The sequence below is a fragment of the Pristis pectinata genome, chromosome 2 (genome assembly GCF_009764475.1).
Source record: "Pristis pectinata isolate sPriPec2 chromosome 2, sPriPec2.1.pri, whole genome shotgun sequence".
Classification (NCBI taxonomy): Eukaryota; Metazoa; Chordata; class Chondrichthyes; order Rhinopristiformes; family Pristidae; genus Pristis; species Pristis pectinata.
This window is the reverse complement of record NC_067406.1, coordinates 109523655-109540848: the sequence shown is the minus strand read 5'-3', so window position 1 is coordinate 109540848 and position 17194 is coordinate 109523655. Positions and strand designations below refer to the sequence as shown.

At 41.2% G+C, this 17194-nt stretch overlaps 1 protein-coding gene across 5 annotated transcripts in view; it reads left to right on the top strand.

The window, feature by feature from the left end:
• marchf1 (membrane-associated ring finger (C3HC4) 1) overlaps positions 1-17194 on the top strand; it is a 398492-nt gene that overhangs the window by 319629 nt on the left and 61669 nt on the right. For all 5 annotated transcript variants that reach the window (XM_052041674.1, XM_052041683.1, XM_052041691.1 and 2 more), the window contains one exon: positions 6126-6176. In XM_052041674.1, coding sequence (XP_051897634.1) covers positions 6126-6176 — 51 coding nt within the window. The remainder of the gene's footprint in view (positions 1-6125; positions 6177-17194) is intronic.

Genomic DNA, 17194 nt, shown 5'->3' with positions numbered 1-17194 from the left:
CTGGTACTTGAAGATAGCCTTAAGCTGGTAGGTGCATTATCTACAGTTCATTTTTAGCTATTCATTCATATTTTACCTAGTGCACCCTCTTGTCATTTACTAACTGACTGTCTTTCTCATACCCAGTTAAAGTGGACTTTAGAACATTGAACATAGAACAGTACAGCACAGTACAGGCCCCTCGGCCTACGATGTTGTGCAGACCTATATGTACACCTCCTCCATGATCAATCTAACCCTTCCCTCCTGCACAGCCCATAAACCTCCATTTTTCTTACTTCCATGTGCCTATCTAAAAGCCTTTTAAATGTCCCTTATTGTACCAGCCTCCACAACCACACCCCGGCAGTGAATTCCAGGCACCCACCGCTCTCTGTGTTAAGAACCTACCTCTGACATCTCCCCTAAACATTCCTCCCCTGACCTCAAACGGATGTCCTCTGGTATTGGCTATTACTGCCCTGGGGAAAAAGTGCTGGCTGTCCACTCTATCTATGCCCCTCATAATCTTATACACTTCTATCAAGTCGCCTCTCATCCTGTGTCATTCCAAAGAGAAAATCCCTAGCTCTCTCAGCCTTTCTATGTCATGTTCTCTAATCCAGGCAGCATCCTGGTAAACCTCCTCTGCACCCTCTCTAAAGCTTCCACATCCTTCCTATAATGAGGTAACCAGAACTGAACACAATACTCTAAGTATGGTCTAAACAGAGTTTTATAGAGCTGCGATATTACCTCGCAGCTCTTGAACTCAATCCCCCAACTAATGAAGGCCAGCACACCATACGCCTTCTTAAATGCCCTATCAACTTGCATGGCAACTATGAGGGATCTATGGACTTGGACCCCAAGATCCCTCTGTTCTTGCACGCTGCTTGGAATCCTGCCATTAACCTTGTACTCCACCTTCAAGTTCATTCTTCCAAAGTGTATCACTTCACACTTTTCCAGATCGAATTCCAGCTGCCACTTCTCTGTTCCACTCTGCATCCTGTCTATATCCTGAATTTACTGCATTGTTCCCAGTTTATGTTATTGTTGGACTGTGTGCCATGAGGCCAGGGCTATACAACTGCCTCAGACCCTGCAGAAACATAAAGTAGCTTATAATGTTTGCAGTAATACAGCCTCTAAAACATAGAATGTGGATCAATGAACAATCATAATGTGGCCCTGGTTTGAAAGAATGAATATGTATAAAGGTAATCACTGAAAGGCTAAGGCTACCCATCCTAAAATGGGGAAAGGTATTCAATTTCATTTTCACTCACTCTGCAATTAAGCTCTATAATCTATATGGCCCTTCTTTATAGGATTGTGCATTTGTTGAATTCTCTACCCCCTTTTCCTCTTTTTAAGCCTTATTCTACCAAACAGACAAAACACAGACCTCTTTTGGAAGAGGAGCCTCAAATTCCTTGTCTCACTGCAAATTTGTTAATACATTAAAAAAATTGTTTTATTCTAGATTTCAATATGTTCTTTTATTTACCTGAAGGAATGATCAAATCAGTCTCCTTAAACAAGGAATAAAGCAATGCACCTTAAGTGCCCTGAACTTTTTAGGCACTCTTCCCATATTTTCCATGGACTGCAAGTTTCTCATTGCTGTCTGCTCATATGTATCAAACTCACACTATCCTGATGTAACCAACTTTTCTTTCTGTAGACTGAGGGAGGTTGCTTCTCTTCACGCTTCAGAACATTTCAGCATCAGTTAAGACCGTAACTGAATTGATTAGTAAGAATGAAAATGCCTGAGAATAAGATTGGATTTGACAATTTGAAGGCTATATCATCTCAGCAAACAGTTCACATAAATTATTTAAATGGCAAAGCTATAACCTGGGGATTATTGTTTTATTGCTTCAGCGGCTCTAGTTATCCTAGCAGTCCTTGTGAGTAGGAAGTTCAATAATATACTCCCTCTTCTTCCCCACAGTACATTTTACTGAAGGCACAGAGAAATTGCAGTTATTGACTATTCATCCTTCATCTAACTTTACCCCAAGAGAAAAGATTACCATTCAGGCAACAGGTTTCTGGAGACAGCAGGGAATGAAGTAAATCAGTGGCCCCTGATATTTTTGTTTGTGTTTAAAGACACAGTGCCAAAGTTCTCACTGTCCCACAAGCCAAACCTCTGGTGTTCCTTTCCACCTTGCTAGACCTGTGCCCACTAGGACCCTTCCCCAGACCTGTGCCCAATGGATTCATCTTGCGGCGTCATGTGGTTTGGGGTGGATAGATGCAAAACTTTTAGATGTTCTTGAAATATACTAAGTGCTTAGTGTCAGACATCAGGTCTTTAAAACAGAAGCAAATTGAAATGAGGCAGCCACCGGTTGGCATATTTATAAATGTATTGCTCCAGAAGAGAATCCTGAGGATTTGAAAGTGATTAACAAACCCCCATTTTAGAAGTGGATTTCAATATCTTTGGAGGGGAGAAATTTGAGATATCTTCTGGTGTGCACTGACAAATGCATAACTTGCTGAGTATTTTGGCCTGGAGGTTATGCATAACTAACTTGCTGGAATTTTTCTAATTATCATGGATGCTTCATGAAAAAGGAACCTGAATGATATACTCTGCACTTAAAAAAACTTGTAATTGAGTTCCATTTCAACAATTCATTATTGTAATGAACTAACCTGTACGATCGGTTTGTAAGACAAGCTTTTCACTGTATCTCGGTACAAGTGACAATAGTTAACCAATAAACCAATAAACCCAATAATTAATGCCATAGTAAGGATACTCATGACCAGAGGTAAAGTATGATACAGGATAGAAAATTGGCTTAGAAATTAAGGAATATCATAGATGAAAGATTGCAATCAAGATACAGAAGTATGCTTAATATTCTTGTATCATTAGTCATCCACTACAATCACATGAAGAAATAAATCTGTACTCTGGTGAAAATTTTAACCCTTGTTTCTCTGTTTATATAGCTGTTGTCAAATCATGCAAATGAAGTTTGCTCATAAATTGGTTTGAAGATTTATGTCATACACTGTAGATGATTTCTAGGCTTGTCAAGGTGTAGGACAGAAATTTCAGCAATATATTTGGGCTTATACATCAGAATATGTCGGGAGGACTGTGTGCCACACAGGAGCACTAGTTCAATCAGGGATGAATTTCTGTTGAAATTAATGGGGAATGTCCTGCCAAGTTATAAGAAGTTTTACATAGAACACTACAGCACAGTACAGGCCCTTCGGCCCACGATGTTGTGCCGACATTTTATACTGCTCTATTATCTATCTAACCCTTCCCTCGCACATAGCCCTCCATTTTTCTATCATTCATGTGGCTATCTAAGAGTCTCTTAAATGTGCAATGTATCTGCCCCCACAACCTCTGTCGGCAGTGTGTTCCGTGCTCCCACCACTCTCTGTGTAAAAATCTTATTTTTGACATCCCCCTTATACCTTCCTCCAATTACCTTAAAATTATGCCCCCTTGTGTAAGCCATTTCCATCCTGGGAAAAAGTCTTTTATGAAGTTATGTCCTATGTTTTTTTCCCTTTCAGTTTAAGACACAGAGGTGCTAAAGTTCATTTTCCTAGTGCCAGTTATCTGCCTTCATTTCTTGATGACCAGGAGGCAAGGCAGAGGCAAGGAGGAACAGAGGGATCCAGGGGTCCACGTCCATTGCCACGCAGGTCGATAGGGTTGTTAAGAAGGTGTATGGAGTGTTGGCCTTCATTAATCTGGGCATTGACTTCAAGAGCCACGAGGTGATGTTGCAGCTCTATAGAACTCTGGTCAGACCACACTTGGAGTATTGTGTTTAGTTCTGGTTGCCTCATTATAGAAAGGATGTGGAAGCTTTTGAGAGGATGCAGAGGAGATTTACCAGGATGTTGCCTGGATTGGAGAGCATGTCTTATGAAGATAGGTTGAGTGAACTGGGGCTTTTCTCTTTGGAGAGAAGGAGGATGAGAGGTGACTTGATAGAGGTGTACAAGATGATAAGAGGCATAGATCGAGTGGACAGTCAAAGACTTTTTCCCAGTGCAACAATGGCTAACACAAGGGGGCATAATTTTAAGGTGATTGGAGGAAGGTATAAGGGGGATGTCAGAGGTAAGTTTTTTACATAGAGAGTGGTGGGTGCGTGGAACGTACTGCTGGCAGAGGTTGCGGGGGCAGATACATTAGGGACATTTAAGGGACTCTTAGACACATAAATGATAGAAAAATAGGGGGCTATGTGGGAGGGAAGGGTTAGATAGATCTTAGAGCAGCATAAAATGTCGGCACAACATAGTGGGCCAAAGGGCCTGTACTGTGCTGTAGTGTTCTATGTTCTGTGTTCTAAGGCAACCCCAGTCTTGTGTGCTGTTTGTACAGTTTTCTCTAATTAGTAATAACAAACAGGAAATTGGAAGTGTTATGTAGTGTTATGTATACATACTTGTGCAGGCATGTGTGTGTGTGTGTGTGTGTGTGTGTGTGTGTGTGTGTGTGTGTGTGTGTGTGTGTGTGTGTGTGTGTGTGTGTGTGTGTGTAAAATATGCAAAAGTGGACCAGATTTTTCTGTGTGCAAAATCTGCATACACGGACCATATCCTGCAGGCTGTTGCTTACTGTTCTAAATAGAATTGATGGAGAGAGCATACTGAGGTAGATCTATGCAACCCCTAGTTTAACGTCTTTACCAGTTTGAGATAACCAAAAAGTGACAGTCACTTCTGCTCATTTGCCACCTTCATCCATCTGCCATGAACCCTAGGTCTATTTTGTTTAATAGTATTCTGATCTTTATGGCAACTATCATTTCTTTATAAACCTATTACACTCTATTCTTTAACTATTTAGGTAATGTATAATTGTTGGAAAGGCTGCAAGCTCAGCAGGGTGAAAGTAAGAGGACAAGACTAGTGTCGCAGGTCATATGTTGGCTATTCCCATGATATTGGGTCACAGATGAAAATATTCTTCTTTGCTAGAGGATGGACAATTGAATGATTGTCCAGAGTGATTAATCAAGGAGTGGGATGGAACATGGAAGAAGGCACTTCTGGGAGAGGATTTCAAAGGGATGGGAGCAGGTTAAGTGAGTCGGCACACTTTAGAGAAAAAAAATATTTTTTTGAGCTATAGGAACATAGTAAATGTTGGTATGTGGGAGGATTTGGAACTGTAGGCTCAGGAAATGCAGAAAGTTAACATGCATGTAGAGCAAGTAACTCCCTGCAAGCAGTGTTTTGGCCTTAATTGCAAAAGCAGGAAGTATTGTTAGAACTGTGTAACTGTTAAGCTCATACCTGGAAATTGTGTGCAGTTTTAGTCTCTAACTCAGGATATACTTTCTTTGGAGTTAGTTGTATTTCGATTCACTACTTTTTTTCCTGGGATTAGGGGCTCTGTGAAGAGAGATTGAATAAGATTTTATTTTCACTGGAATTAGAAAAAAAGGAATGTAAAGGCTGGTACCTTGGGGGCTAGATGATCCAGAATTGGGAAGTACAACGTCAACATAAAATGTTAACTATTCAGGATGAGTGAAGAGCACGTTCTGTACCCTAGATGATTGTGAATATTTGGAATTCACTCAGATAATATTGTTTACAGTTTATCCTCATGGTCACCCCAGTTATACCCTATCAGAGACATCCTCCCTGTGCCATCCTCCCTGCAGCTTAATGAGCTTCTTTTGTCTCCTACCCAGTTCTGATAAAGGGCCTTCTTCCTACAGGTGTGACCTGACCTGCAACATTCTCTGTATTTATTTTGGAATGATTTATTCAATTGGGCTTTGGATATTCTGTAGCTGTTTGTATTCAAGGCTAAAATTAATAGTTTTTTGGACACTCAGTGTATTAAAGGAAATGGGAATTGGATGGGAAAATGGCCTTGAAACATGCTGTAATCTTATTGAATGGTGAAGAGGTCCGAAGGACGAAACAGCCTAATCCTGTTCAGATTTCTTACATTTTATAGTTTTTATGTTCAGGGATAACTGAATAATTGGATTTTGGTTCTCACTAATAAAGAAAATTGCTGTAAAACTACCGATCTTCCATTTTATGCCAAAACAAACCAAATTGAAGAAGGCCAAGAATAGATGTGATTAAGCATAATACATTATATTTTGTCCATTTTGCAGAATGACAAGTCTCCAGGACGCTCAACAAGTCGATCAAGTAACATATCAAAGGTAGGAACATTCTTTGATTTCAGGAGAGTAACTCTTTGATTATTGATGGGGAAGACTGGATCAGTGATTGGGAGCTCCTTTGTGCAATGGACTGGATTTTACAATCAGTACAGAGCTATCCACAACTGTATGTCAGGTCCACAATTACCTTGTGTGGATCTCCCATTGGTCACCCCTGTGATAAAAGCTCTAGTCTCAATGCTGAAGCCACATTTGGTGGCTTGGGCTTCCCACAATGTTACTCTGACAAACTCCTGTCAGGTAGATAAACCATGCCTTTGGCTTAGCTGGATTTTAAAACTTTCAAAATACCGATGTTTCCATCACTCGAAACTTTAAAACTTTTCAAAAGAAAATAAAACAAGCTTAAAATTTGAAAGATTTTAAAGTAAAAAAACAAAATGCAGAAAATTAAATATTCAGATAAACTTGAACAATTAAAAAGAATCTAAAAATGCTATTCACTTGCTTTTATCCATTGTCCCGGTTCTGAACTAAATGGAAAACACCCCATGCCATGTCCAACAAAGCTTAGGTTGTGTGAGCAGATTCCCTAGCGTAAATCTCTGCAAATTAGCATCCAGAATGCCCGGTGTTGAAGTGCAATTATGGAATCCTTGGCACACTGCACTCAGGAAATTCAGGACTTGTTTTATTTGTATGAAATCCTGGACTTCCAGGCACTTACAAGGAAAATGTCGCAGCATTTCCTTGCAAACTCAAGGCTAGCATGTCTTGGTTAATTGTAGTTAATACATACTTAATTGGGAACTCAGCAGGGCTACCTTGAAAGGATAATCAATGATAACAGAGTAGCTGCTGTGTTTTATGAGGACTAATTGCGTCGAAAGTATTGCTGCATCGTTTTCGTACATGACTGCATGACATTTCCAAGTGAATTTGCAGAAGGGGAAAAGTGCAAGTGCACCTTCGCTTTCTCAGTCTAATATAACATTCAAAGATATTGGTGCTCGGTTTTTACCTAGAAACTAGATTGCGCCTATCTTTGGTGCACTTAAACAACCGTATGTTTAGCACTAAGACCAAATTGAGTCACTACCAAAAAAAAATCACAATGTTTGTCAAAACAAGTGTGCAAAAATGTTACACTGTCTCATATGCAGAAAGAAGCAATAAAAGTCATTCTGCCCCATTCCCAATAGCAATCAGAAAAGGCCAGCAGAGTTTAAATGCAGACCTCCCACAGCAACCTTTAGCAGCAACCTTATCTGTGGCTGACAGCAAGAGAGAGGTGACAGTTGGGAAGAGATAGAGAGCTCTACAGTTTACTCATCCTCCTGCTAAGTTAAGGAGTATCCACATCCAGCTGTTGTGAACAGAGTGAAATGTGATGCTTCCACTGCTGAAACTTCATCAGTTCTTTCCCACTGTGCATCCTCAAATGGTCAATTGACACAGAGGGTCTTTCAACCTCACTTTGAGATCAATGAAAAATTTTTCAGCACTGACTAAATATGGACTTCATTGGCTTGAAATGTTAGCCCCTCAATGTATCTCCCTACCCATGTCATGATGATTGGGTCAATATGTGTTATTTTCAGCTGCTGTGGCTACAGTGGTGAATATTCACCATTGATATTGAACAGCAGCCCAAAGGCAAGGTCCGAATGCTTTAATAAGATGTCATTCATGAAGAAATACGGAGATGTTTTAGCAAACCAATGAAGTAATCGGCCCAGCGATTCAGTCACTGATGTGTTTTAGTCAGAATAGTTGTACCTGCAAAGCAGGAATGTGATGGAAGAGGACAGGTGATCTGGTTTCTCACCGTTGATATTGGTGTGTTGTGGTGGTAGCAATGAATGGAATGTGGAGAGATTTTCTTATTTGTATTCTGCCTTCCAATTGTTCAGTCTGTTTAGGAGAAGTGTCCCTCTATAAGAGAATCCATCATGTTTGTCCAGACAATGTCTTCCCCCTGCGGTCAGCTGGGTGATGAAGATGATGTCGGGAAGGAGAATCCCCAGGGGAGCCTTCATCAACCTACTGCTGCTTTTGCTGCGACTGCGACTGCTCCTTGGTGCACTTCCTCAGGCACCAGCTATTGCCTTCTGTTTGGCAGGTTTGTAGCTTGCACCGAGCTGCTCTGAAGACTAGCATCTGCTCGGTGTGTCAAGCAGGGCACTCAGACTGACGATGGCAAGGGAAAGTCATCTTCAAGAAGCCAATGGCATCCTCCACTGCAGGCATTGTAAAACTAAATGAAACCGTTCATCTGTGAGCACAGGATCGCGCTGGCCTCTCTGCTGCTGCAATAAGTAGCAACCTGAGAAATGTATGAGAGATTAGCAATGGCTGTCTGAAGGACAACAAGTTGAGGGTAAGCATGGAGCTGAAAAAAATAGCAATCTCCATTAATAGATTTTTAGAATTGATTAAAACCTAGCACGTGAGAAATTAATACAATTAAAAGCCAGTTACGTTCCCCGGGGCTGATGATTTCATCCCAGGGTTTTGAAGGTGGTGTCCATGGATATAATGAATGCACAGGGTGTAATTTTTCAAAATTCCATTTACTCTAGAACAGTTCCTCAGATTGGAAGGTAGTAAATGTAATCTCACTATTTAAGAAAGGAGGGAGAGAGAAAACAGTTAGCCTAATATAGTAGCAGGGAAAATGCTGGAATCTATTATAAAAGAAATGGTAACAAGGCACTTGGAAAATGTTTGAACTGGGCAGCGTTATGACGAATTTATTAAAGTGAAATCATATTTGAATAACCTGTTTGAAATTTTTGAGTTTGTAACAAACAGAATACATAAAGGAGAACCACAGATGGTTAAATACTCAAATACACTGTGGTGTATTTGCCCTTTCAGAAGGTCTTTGATAAGGTTCCACACAAGTGGTTATCAAACAAAATTATAGCAGATGTGATTGTGGATGATATACTAATGTGGATTGGGGATTGATATGGATTGGAGAAAAAATATAGAGTAGAAACAAAAGGATCATTTGTTGTTGGGAGGCTATGACCTGTGAGGCTCTACAGCGATTGGTGCTTGGGCCCCAGCTGTTTTCTATCTATATCAGTGGGAGGGTCAAGCATAATATATTCAAATTTGTTGATGATACAAAGCTAGGAGACAGTGTGGAGAATTCAGAGAGACTTCAGGAAGACATAGACGTGCTAAGTAAATGGGCAAGGACATGGCAGATGGAATATAATGTGGCAAATGTTAGGTCATCCATTTTATTAGAAAGCAAATATGCAATGTTATTTTTTAAATGGCATGAAATTGAAGTGTTGGTGTTCAGAAGGACTTGGGTATATGTGTACATTAATCACCGAAATTAAAATGCAGATTCAGCAACAATTAAGAAGGCCTTTCCTGAAGAGCATTTGAGTACAAGAATAGAGAGGTTTTGCTCCATGTATGTAGAGCTCTGGAGAGATAGAATATGGAATATTGTATGTAGGCCTGGTCTCCCTGGTTAGGGAAAGATATACTTGCAATAAAAGGAATGCAGTGAAGATTCATTGAATTGATTTTCTGGGACGACAGACTTGTCGTACGAGAAGCGATTAAGCAAACTCAGCCCATACTCTTGAGCTTATATTGGAGATGTGAGCTCATTGAAACATACAAAATTCGAAAGGGGCTTGATAGGGTGGATGCGGAATTGAGTTTCCCTTGGCTGTGGTGTATAGAACCAGGAGTCACAATCTCAAAATTGGGTGTTGGCCATTCAGGATAGAGACGAAAAGCAATTTCTTCACCCAAAGATAAGATAAGATAAGATATCTTTATTAGTCACATGGACATGGAAACACACAGTGAAAAGCATCTTTTGCGTAGAATGTGCTGGGGCCAGCCCACACGTGTCGCCATGCTTCCTGCGCCAACATAGCATGCCCACAACTTCCTAACCCATACGCCTTTGGAATATGGGAGGAAACCAGAGCACCCGGAGGAAACCCACGCAGTCACGGGGAGAACGTCCAAACTCCTTACAGACAGTGGTAGGAATTGAACCCGGGTCGCTGGCACTGTAATAGCATTACACAATTACATCTAATATTAGTTTTCATTGGGCCGAAAGGGCCTGTTACCACGCTGTAAATAAAATTTACAGAATTTACAAATTTAACCGCTACACTACCGTGCCTGCCCATAAGGGTGGTGAATCTTTGAATTCACTACCCAAGAGAGCAGTGGAGGCTCAATCACTGAGTTTATTCAGATATGAGATTGACTGATTTGAGGGATTGAGTGAATCAGGATATACAATTTTGAGATTGTGACTCCTGGTTCTATACACGACAGCCAAGGGAAACTCAATTCCGCATCCACCCTATCAAGCCCCTTTCGAATTTTGTATGTTCCTATGAGCTCACATCTCCAATATAAGCTCAAGAGTATAGGCTGAGTTTGCTTAATCGCTTCTCGTACGACAAATCTGTCGTCCCAGAATATCAATTCAATGAATCTTCACTGCAATGTAATTGAGGGATATGGGGTTTATTTAGAAAAGTGTCGATGAGGTAGAAAATCAGCCATGATTTTGCCGAATGGCAGAGCAAGTATGACCTGAATGACCTATTCTGTTTCCAATTCTTGTGTTTTCTATATTGATTTGGTGTCCGAATGTGGCTGGAAAAATTGCAGGAGCACTAATGTGGATTGTGACTGGAAGTGCCTTGTCCAGTTTTGCAATGAACACTATTTAATCTGTAAAAGATCACTATATTGATTTACGCCTGTAAAAAATAACATGTAGAGGATAAGATTAAAGTTTTGAAACAAATAAAGGTCTCAACATCGGTTATGAGGAAATACTTTATGCAAAACCAGACTGGGCACAACAGAAGGCATGATTTTAAATAAGTAGTCAGTAGTTAGAATTAATTTAGAACAAAGTGCCGGAATCACTTTGCAGGCCTGGTAACCTTTGTTGGAAGAAGCAACAAGTTTCAGTTGTGACACTTCATCAGAAATGATGCCTGCTGATTTACCTCGTATATCCTGATGAAGGTCCTGAAGCATCAACGTTTCTCACAGTTAGTGCAGGACCTCTTTTCATTTTTTTTTAGTCATGTCTGTGCTTGTTGCAGGTTTTCAGTTTCCATTTTCTTTTGCTTTTTCTTTAGGCAGGGAAGTAACACTTTGATTAAGAGGCTAGCAGTTCAGCCAGGGTGACATGTTTTGGCTGCAAGTTCAAAAATAATGGAAGATGGCCAAATCAAGTCCTGAAATAGGAGACAAACAGTGGCACAAATTGGATGAGATATTCCAATAGTCTTTGGTTGTTTTGTTCTTAGTATTGCAACAACTTCAAGTTTTCTGTAAGAAGTTAATGGCAGGATTCTGGGTAGTATGGAGGAGCAGAGGGATCTGGGGGTCCATATCCACAGATCCCTGAAAGTTGCCTCACAGGTGGATAGGGTAGTTAAGAAAGCTTATGGGATATTAGCTTTCATAAGTCGAGGGATTGAGTTTAAGAGCTGCAAGGTAATGGTGCAGATCTATAAAACTCTGGTTAGACCACACTTAGAGTACTGTGTCAAGTTCTGGTCGCCTCATTATAGGAAGGATGTGGAAGCGTTGGAAAGGGTGCAGAGGAGATTTGCCAGGATGCTGCCTGGATTAGAGAGTATGCATTATGAGGAGAGACTAAGGGAGCTAGGGCTTTAATCTTTGGAGAGAAGGAGGATGAGAGGAAACATGATAGAGATGTACCAAAATATTATGAGGAATAGATAGAGTGGACAGCCAGCGCCTCTTTCCCAGGGCACCAATGCTCAATACAAGAGGGCATGGCTTTAAAGTAATGGGTAGGAAGTTCAAGGGAGATATCAGAGGAGGAAGGTTTTTTACCCAGAGAGTGGTTGGGGCATGGAATGCACTGCCTGGGGCGGTGGTGGAGGCAGGTACATTGGTCAAATTCAAAAGATTACTAGATAAGCATATGGAGGAATTTAAAATAGAGGGATATGTGGGAGGAAGGGGTTAGATAGTCTTAGACGAGGTTTAAAGGTCGGCACAACCTTGTGGGCCGAAGGGCCTGTATTGTGCTGTACTGTTCTATGTTCTATGTTCTAAGTGTACCTAGGCTACTTGGCAGTACTGACTAAAAGTTCCAGTATCATACCTTGCACACCTTGCAGAGTTCCTTCTCGTTTTCCTTAAAACTTTTCAACACATTCCTCCTGGTGTTACTGATCCCATGTGTTCCCAGTGTTCCTTATTGACTGTGCTCTTTGGCGCTGGGAATGAAGGATGAGAGATACCACCTCCACCACCCCCCCCCCCCCCACACACACACACACACACACGCACGCACACACACAGAGGAGCTGACAGGTAATCAGAATTTGACCCTGTGTTTTTCTCTCTCTTCTTAACCCAATATGTTATGGCCAATTTTAATTCAGCAAATGACAAACTTTGAACTCTGCTGCTCTGTAAGGCTCAGCTATCTACAAGGTAAGCTGACTAAGACATTAATGCAAACCCTGGTTTGTAAATGTATTCTAGTATTCTTTTTATTAAACAATCTCTCAGTGCCAATGATGACTTGCTTCCACTTCAGTTCTGTGGTTCTGAAGTGGCTGGGAAGTTCTGTGGGGGATTTGCAGACTTTGCAATGGATGGGGCAGGTAGAACTTGACAGGACAGGTGAATGGGTTGTTGTTTGGGATGTTGTGTGCTCCTTCCGCTATTTGCACATGGGCACTCCATGCTTCTATGGCACACTCAAGGTGCTTAGCGCCTTCCTTGATACTCTTCTCCATTTTGAGCATGTGTGAGGCAGGGGTTCCTCCATGCTGGTGAGGAAGTGTGGACAACACAGTAATGCAGCGAGCAGAGCTGTTGCCTCATAACTCCAGCAATGCAGATTCAATCCTGACCTCTCATGCTGTCTGTGTGAAGTTTGCAGATTCTCCCTGTGACTCCAGCTTCCTCCGACATCCCAAAGACACGTGGGTTGGTAGGTTAGTTGGCCAATGTAAGTTTCCCCTAGTGTGTAGGTGAGAGGTAGAATCTGAGGGAAGTTGATGTCAATGTGGGGAGAATAAAATGGGATTAGTGTAGGGTTAATGTAAATGGGTACTTAATTGCCAGCATGGACTCAGTGGGCCGAAGGGCCTGTTTCCATGCTGGTTTTTCAAGGATGCTTTGAGAACATCCTTATAGCATTTTCTTCATCCTCTGGGAATTCTTGCTCTGATGGAGTTCAGAAGTAGAATTGTACTTCAGGTGTAAAGTGCGCATATGTTATGGCCCACACATTTGGAGCAGACTGCCTGTAATTAGAGTCATGATGCTGGGGATGTTGCCCTGAGAGAGTCGCTGACATTAGTTTATCCTTCCAATGGATTAGTGATATGCCTCCTGTGGATTGAAGTGCCCATTGCACGTTGTCCATGTTTCCAAAGCATGCAAAAAGGTCCATGTTACCACTGCTTGGTAGACCATGAGCTTATGCTGGATCTTAAGTCTAGATCTTTAAATTATTTGATTTAAATGGCCAAAGGTTGTGCTAGGAAACAAGATGGTAAATGAATTTTGACACAGACATCTGCCTTTGGTAAGATAGGGAAACTGATGCGCATTTCCCCGGGTCTTACAATGGTCCATTATAAAGGGAATGGAGGGGAGGGGAGTGCGAGTGCAGGCTTGGGGAGGAAAGGCAGATTGGTACATGATCTGTCTAATGGATAATTATATTAAAGCCCATTCTCTCGCCTGCTACAGTGAACAAGTCAACAATGGCTTGGAACTTGGCACGGGAGTGTTCACCTCTGCTGCACTTATACTGCAGCTCAGTGACTGAGGTTGGAGTGACTAGGTAGTGGACTGGAAAGAACAAAGGGTTAACAGTTTCCCATTCGTCAAGTAGACTAGCTGCACTCCAGATGGGAGCTTGGTAGAGGTAAGATGCAGTAACACATTGAGGAAGTTTAGAGTAGTGACCTAGTTTTGCTTAACCAAAGTGTGCACAGGGATTGGGTCTGTGCTGGACCTTTTGGTTAGGATTACGGTTTGCATGTCATCATGAGAAAATGTTCAATGGAGACAGGTTTCTGAGGGTAGCCAAACTTGACAAGTATTCTCAACAATCCTTTTTGGTTGTTGGAGTCAAAGGCTTTTGTAAGGTTGTAAAAAGCCATGTATAATAATGTTCTTTATATTTTTTCTGAAATTCTTGTTCAGTAAAGTTTATGTCCATTATCAATTTTGATGAATGAAATCTGCACTGTGACTCAGAGTATCTATTCAGCCAATGGCAGTAGGCATTTGAGGAATATCGGAGACACAAGAGATTCTGCAGATGCTGGAATCTGGAGCAATACACAAAAAGTGCTGGAGGAACTCAGCAGGTCAGGCTGCATCCACGGAGGGAAATAAATAGTTGACGTTTCGGGCCGAGACCCTTCACCAGGACTGGAAAGGACCAGGAATATCCTTGTGATGAGACTCTTCTATAATTACCACAATCGAATTTGTCTACTTTCTTGAAGGTGGTCATGATTCCAGTGACTCTGAGATCCTCATGTCCTGCTCTTCCCAGGGAAGGAACATAAGGCAATGGATTCATTCCAGAAGGCTTTCTCTGCCCAGTTTTAGAACTTAAGCAGGGAAACTTCCTTCTTTTTATTTGTCAGCTGGCATATGTCCTGTTCTACTTTTTGTCAGTCTGGGAATGTGGCAACACTGAACCAGATTGTGTGTTGTGGAATGGAGTCAAAGGCAGACACAAAGGCAAGATAATAATTGAGGAGTTCTTCGAAGTACTCCTTCCAACAGGCAGTGACTGCCTCGCTGTACTTATATACTCTTGTCCATTCTTGGCTGTCAGTGGGGTGAACTCTGGTACTTGGACTGTCGATGGTCTTGACAGTGCTGAGGTTATCAGTGATCTGCTGGATCTCCTGCACTCTTTCCACCCTCAGCCTCAGGTATCTATCGATCTGTCTTCATTCTCCTAAGGCCTGATTTATTAAACATGATTGCCCTTACATAATTATTTGGATTCTGTACGTGGCCTGATACCACACCCACAGCTTCAAGATTCTCGCATTTTCCTTGCTATTGATGTCAAGCCAGCTCATTTATAATCCTGTTTTCTCCCACCTGCCTTTCCACAATGTTGGTGTGACTGGCGACCTTTCAAAATCTTAATAGTCTGGAACATCACCAACAATGCATTCACTCTGTAGGTGATCACGACCAATGGACTTTGCAGATTCCATTCCCATTAATTTGTCCAGTAACTCTACTCATATTAATTTCTTAACATTTATCACTCATTAGCCCCTCAATCCCATGCCATTTCTGCCATTCAAAATATTTAATGACTCTGTAGTTTTTTATTATTTCTCACTGTAATTACACTTGCTTACTTTTGCTAACACCTGCCTTTTAGGTAGTTGCAGAAACTCTTACAATGTTTCTAGATTCCATGTTATTTTCTTCCTCTCTCAACTTCTCGTTTTTTATTGCTAATTTTTGAAGTCCCCCCCAGTCATCATGCTTTTGATCACACTGACAAAGATGAAAAACTTGCAATCTTTTACTTCTCCAGTTGGACTACTTTTGCAATGAAGTCTTTAATCCTTAAAGCAGTGTAATTTTATCAAGGATTATCAATAATTCCTTTAAACCTTCACAATTGCTAATCTTCCCATCACATGTTTTACTCTTAATTTTCCCATCTTTCTTAACCAACATTCCCCTGACCTGCATAATTGGTTTCATTTCAATTTAAGCCTCTATTTTATACTTGGATTTCAAAATGACTTTGAGAGTGATCATATTATAATCCTCAATGGATCCTTTGCTATAAGGTTACAAATTAACCCTGTCTTATTACATAATAATAGCTCTAAAGTAACCTGTGCCTATCTGGTTCCTCCATTGCTCAGATCACTTCAACAGTTAGGTTACCTATCTCTGAAAATGACCCATTCTTTATGAAAATTTAATATTGGAATCAGTTCCAAAGGGCAGTATAAAAAAAGGCACAGATTAGGAAGGGTCAATTGAAAGGAATATGTCAAGGGTAGGCCATTTCTGATTAGCTTTATTGAATATTTTGCAGTGGAGATAAAGATCGATGAGGACAATTCATTTGACATACTCTACATGGATTTCAGCAAAGTTTTTGGCAACGTCAGATCCAGTAGGTGCAGGTTGGTAGGTTAATTAGCGCTGTAATTACCCCTAGTGTGAAGGTGAGTGGTAAAATCTGGGAAGTACTGATGGGAATGTGGAGAGAATAAAGTGTTATTTAAAACATAGAATGTAGGACATTACAGCACAGTACAGGCCCTTCGGCACACAATGTTGTGCCAGCATTTTATCTTGCCCTAAGATCTATCTAACCCTTCCATCCTACATAGCCCTCCATTTTTCTATCATTCATGTGGCTATCTAAGAGTCTCTTAAATGTCCATAATGTATCTGCCCCCACAACCTCTGCAGGCAGTGCGTTCCACGCACCCACTACTCTCTGTGTAAAAAACTTACCTCCGACATGCCCCTTATACCTTCCTCCAATCACCTTAAAATGATGCCCCCTCGTGTTAACCACTTTCACCGTGGGGTAAAGTCTCTGACTGTCCACTTGATCTGTGCCTCTTATCATTTTGTACATCTCTATCAAGTCTCCTCTCATCCTCCTTCTCTCCAAAGAGAAAATCCCTAGCTCACTCAACCTATCCTCATAAGACATGCTCTCCAATCCAGGCAGCATCCTGGTAAATCTCCTCTGTACCCTCTCTAAAGCTTCCACATCCTTCCTATAATGAGGCGACCAGAACTGAACACAATACTCCAAGTGTGGTCTAACCAGAGTTCTATAGAGCTGCAACATTACCTCATGGTTCTTGAACTCAATACCCCTACTAATGAAGGCCAGCACACCTTCTTAACAACCCTATCAAACTGCATGGAAATCCTTGAGGGGTCTATGGACGTGGACCCCAAGATCCCTCTGTTCCTCTACACTGCTAAGAGTCCTACCATTAACCTTGTATTTTGCCTTTAAA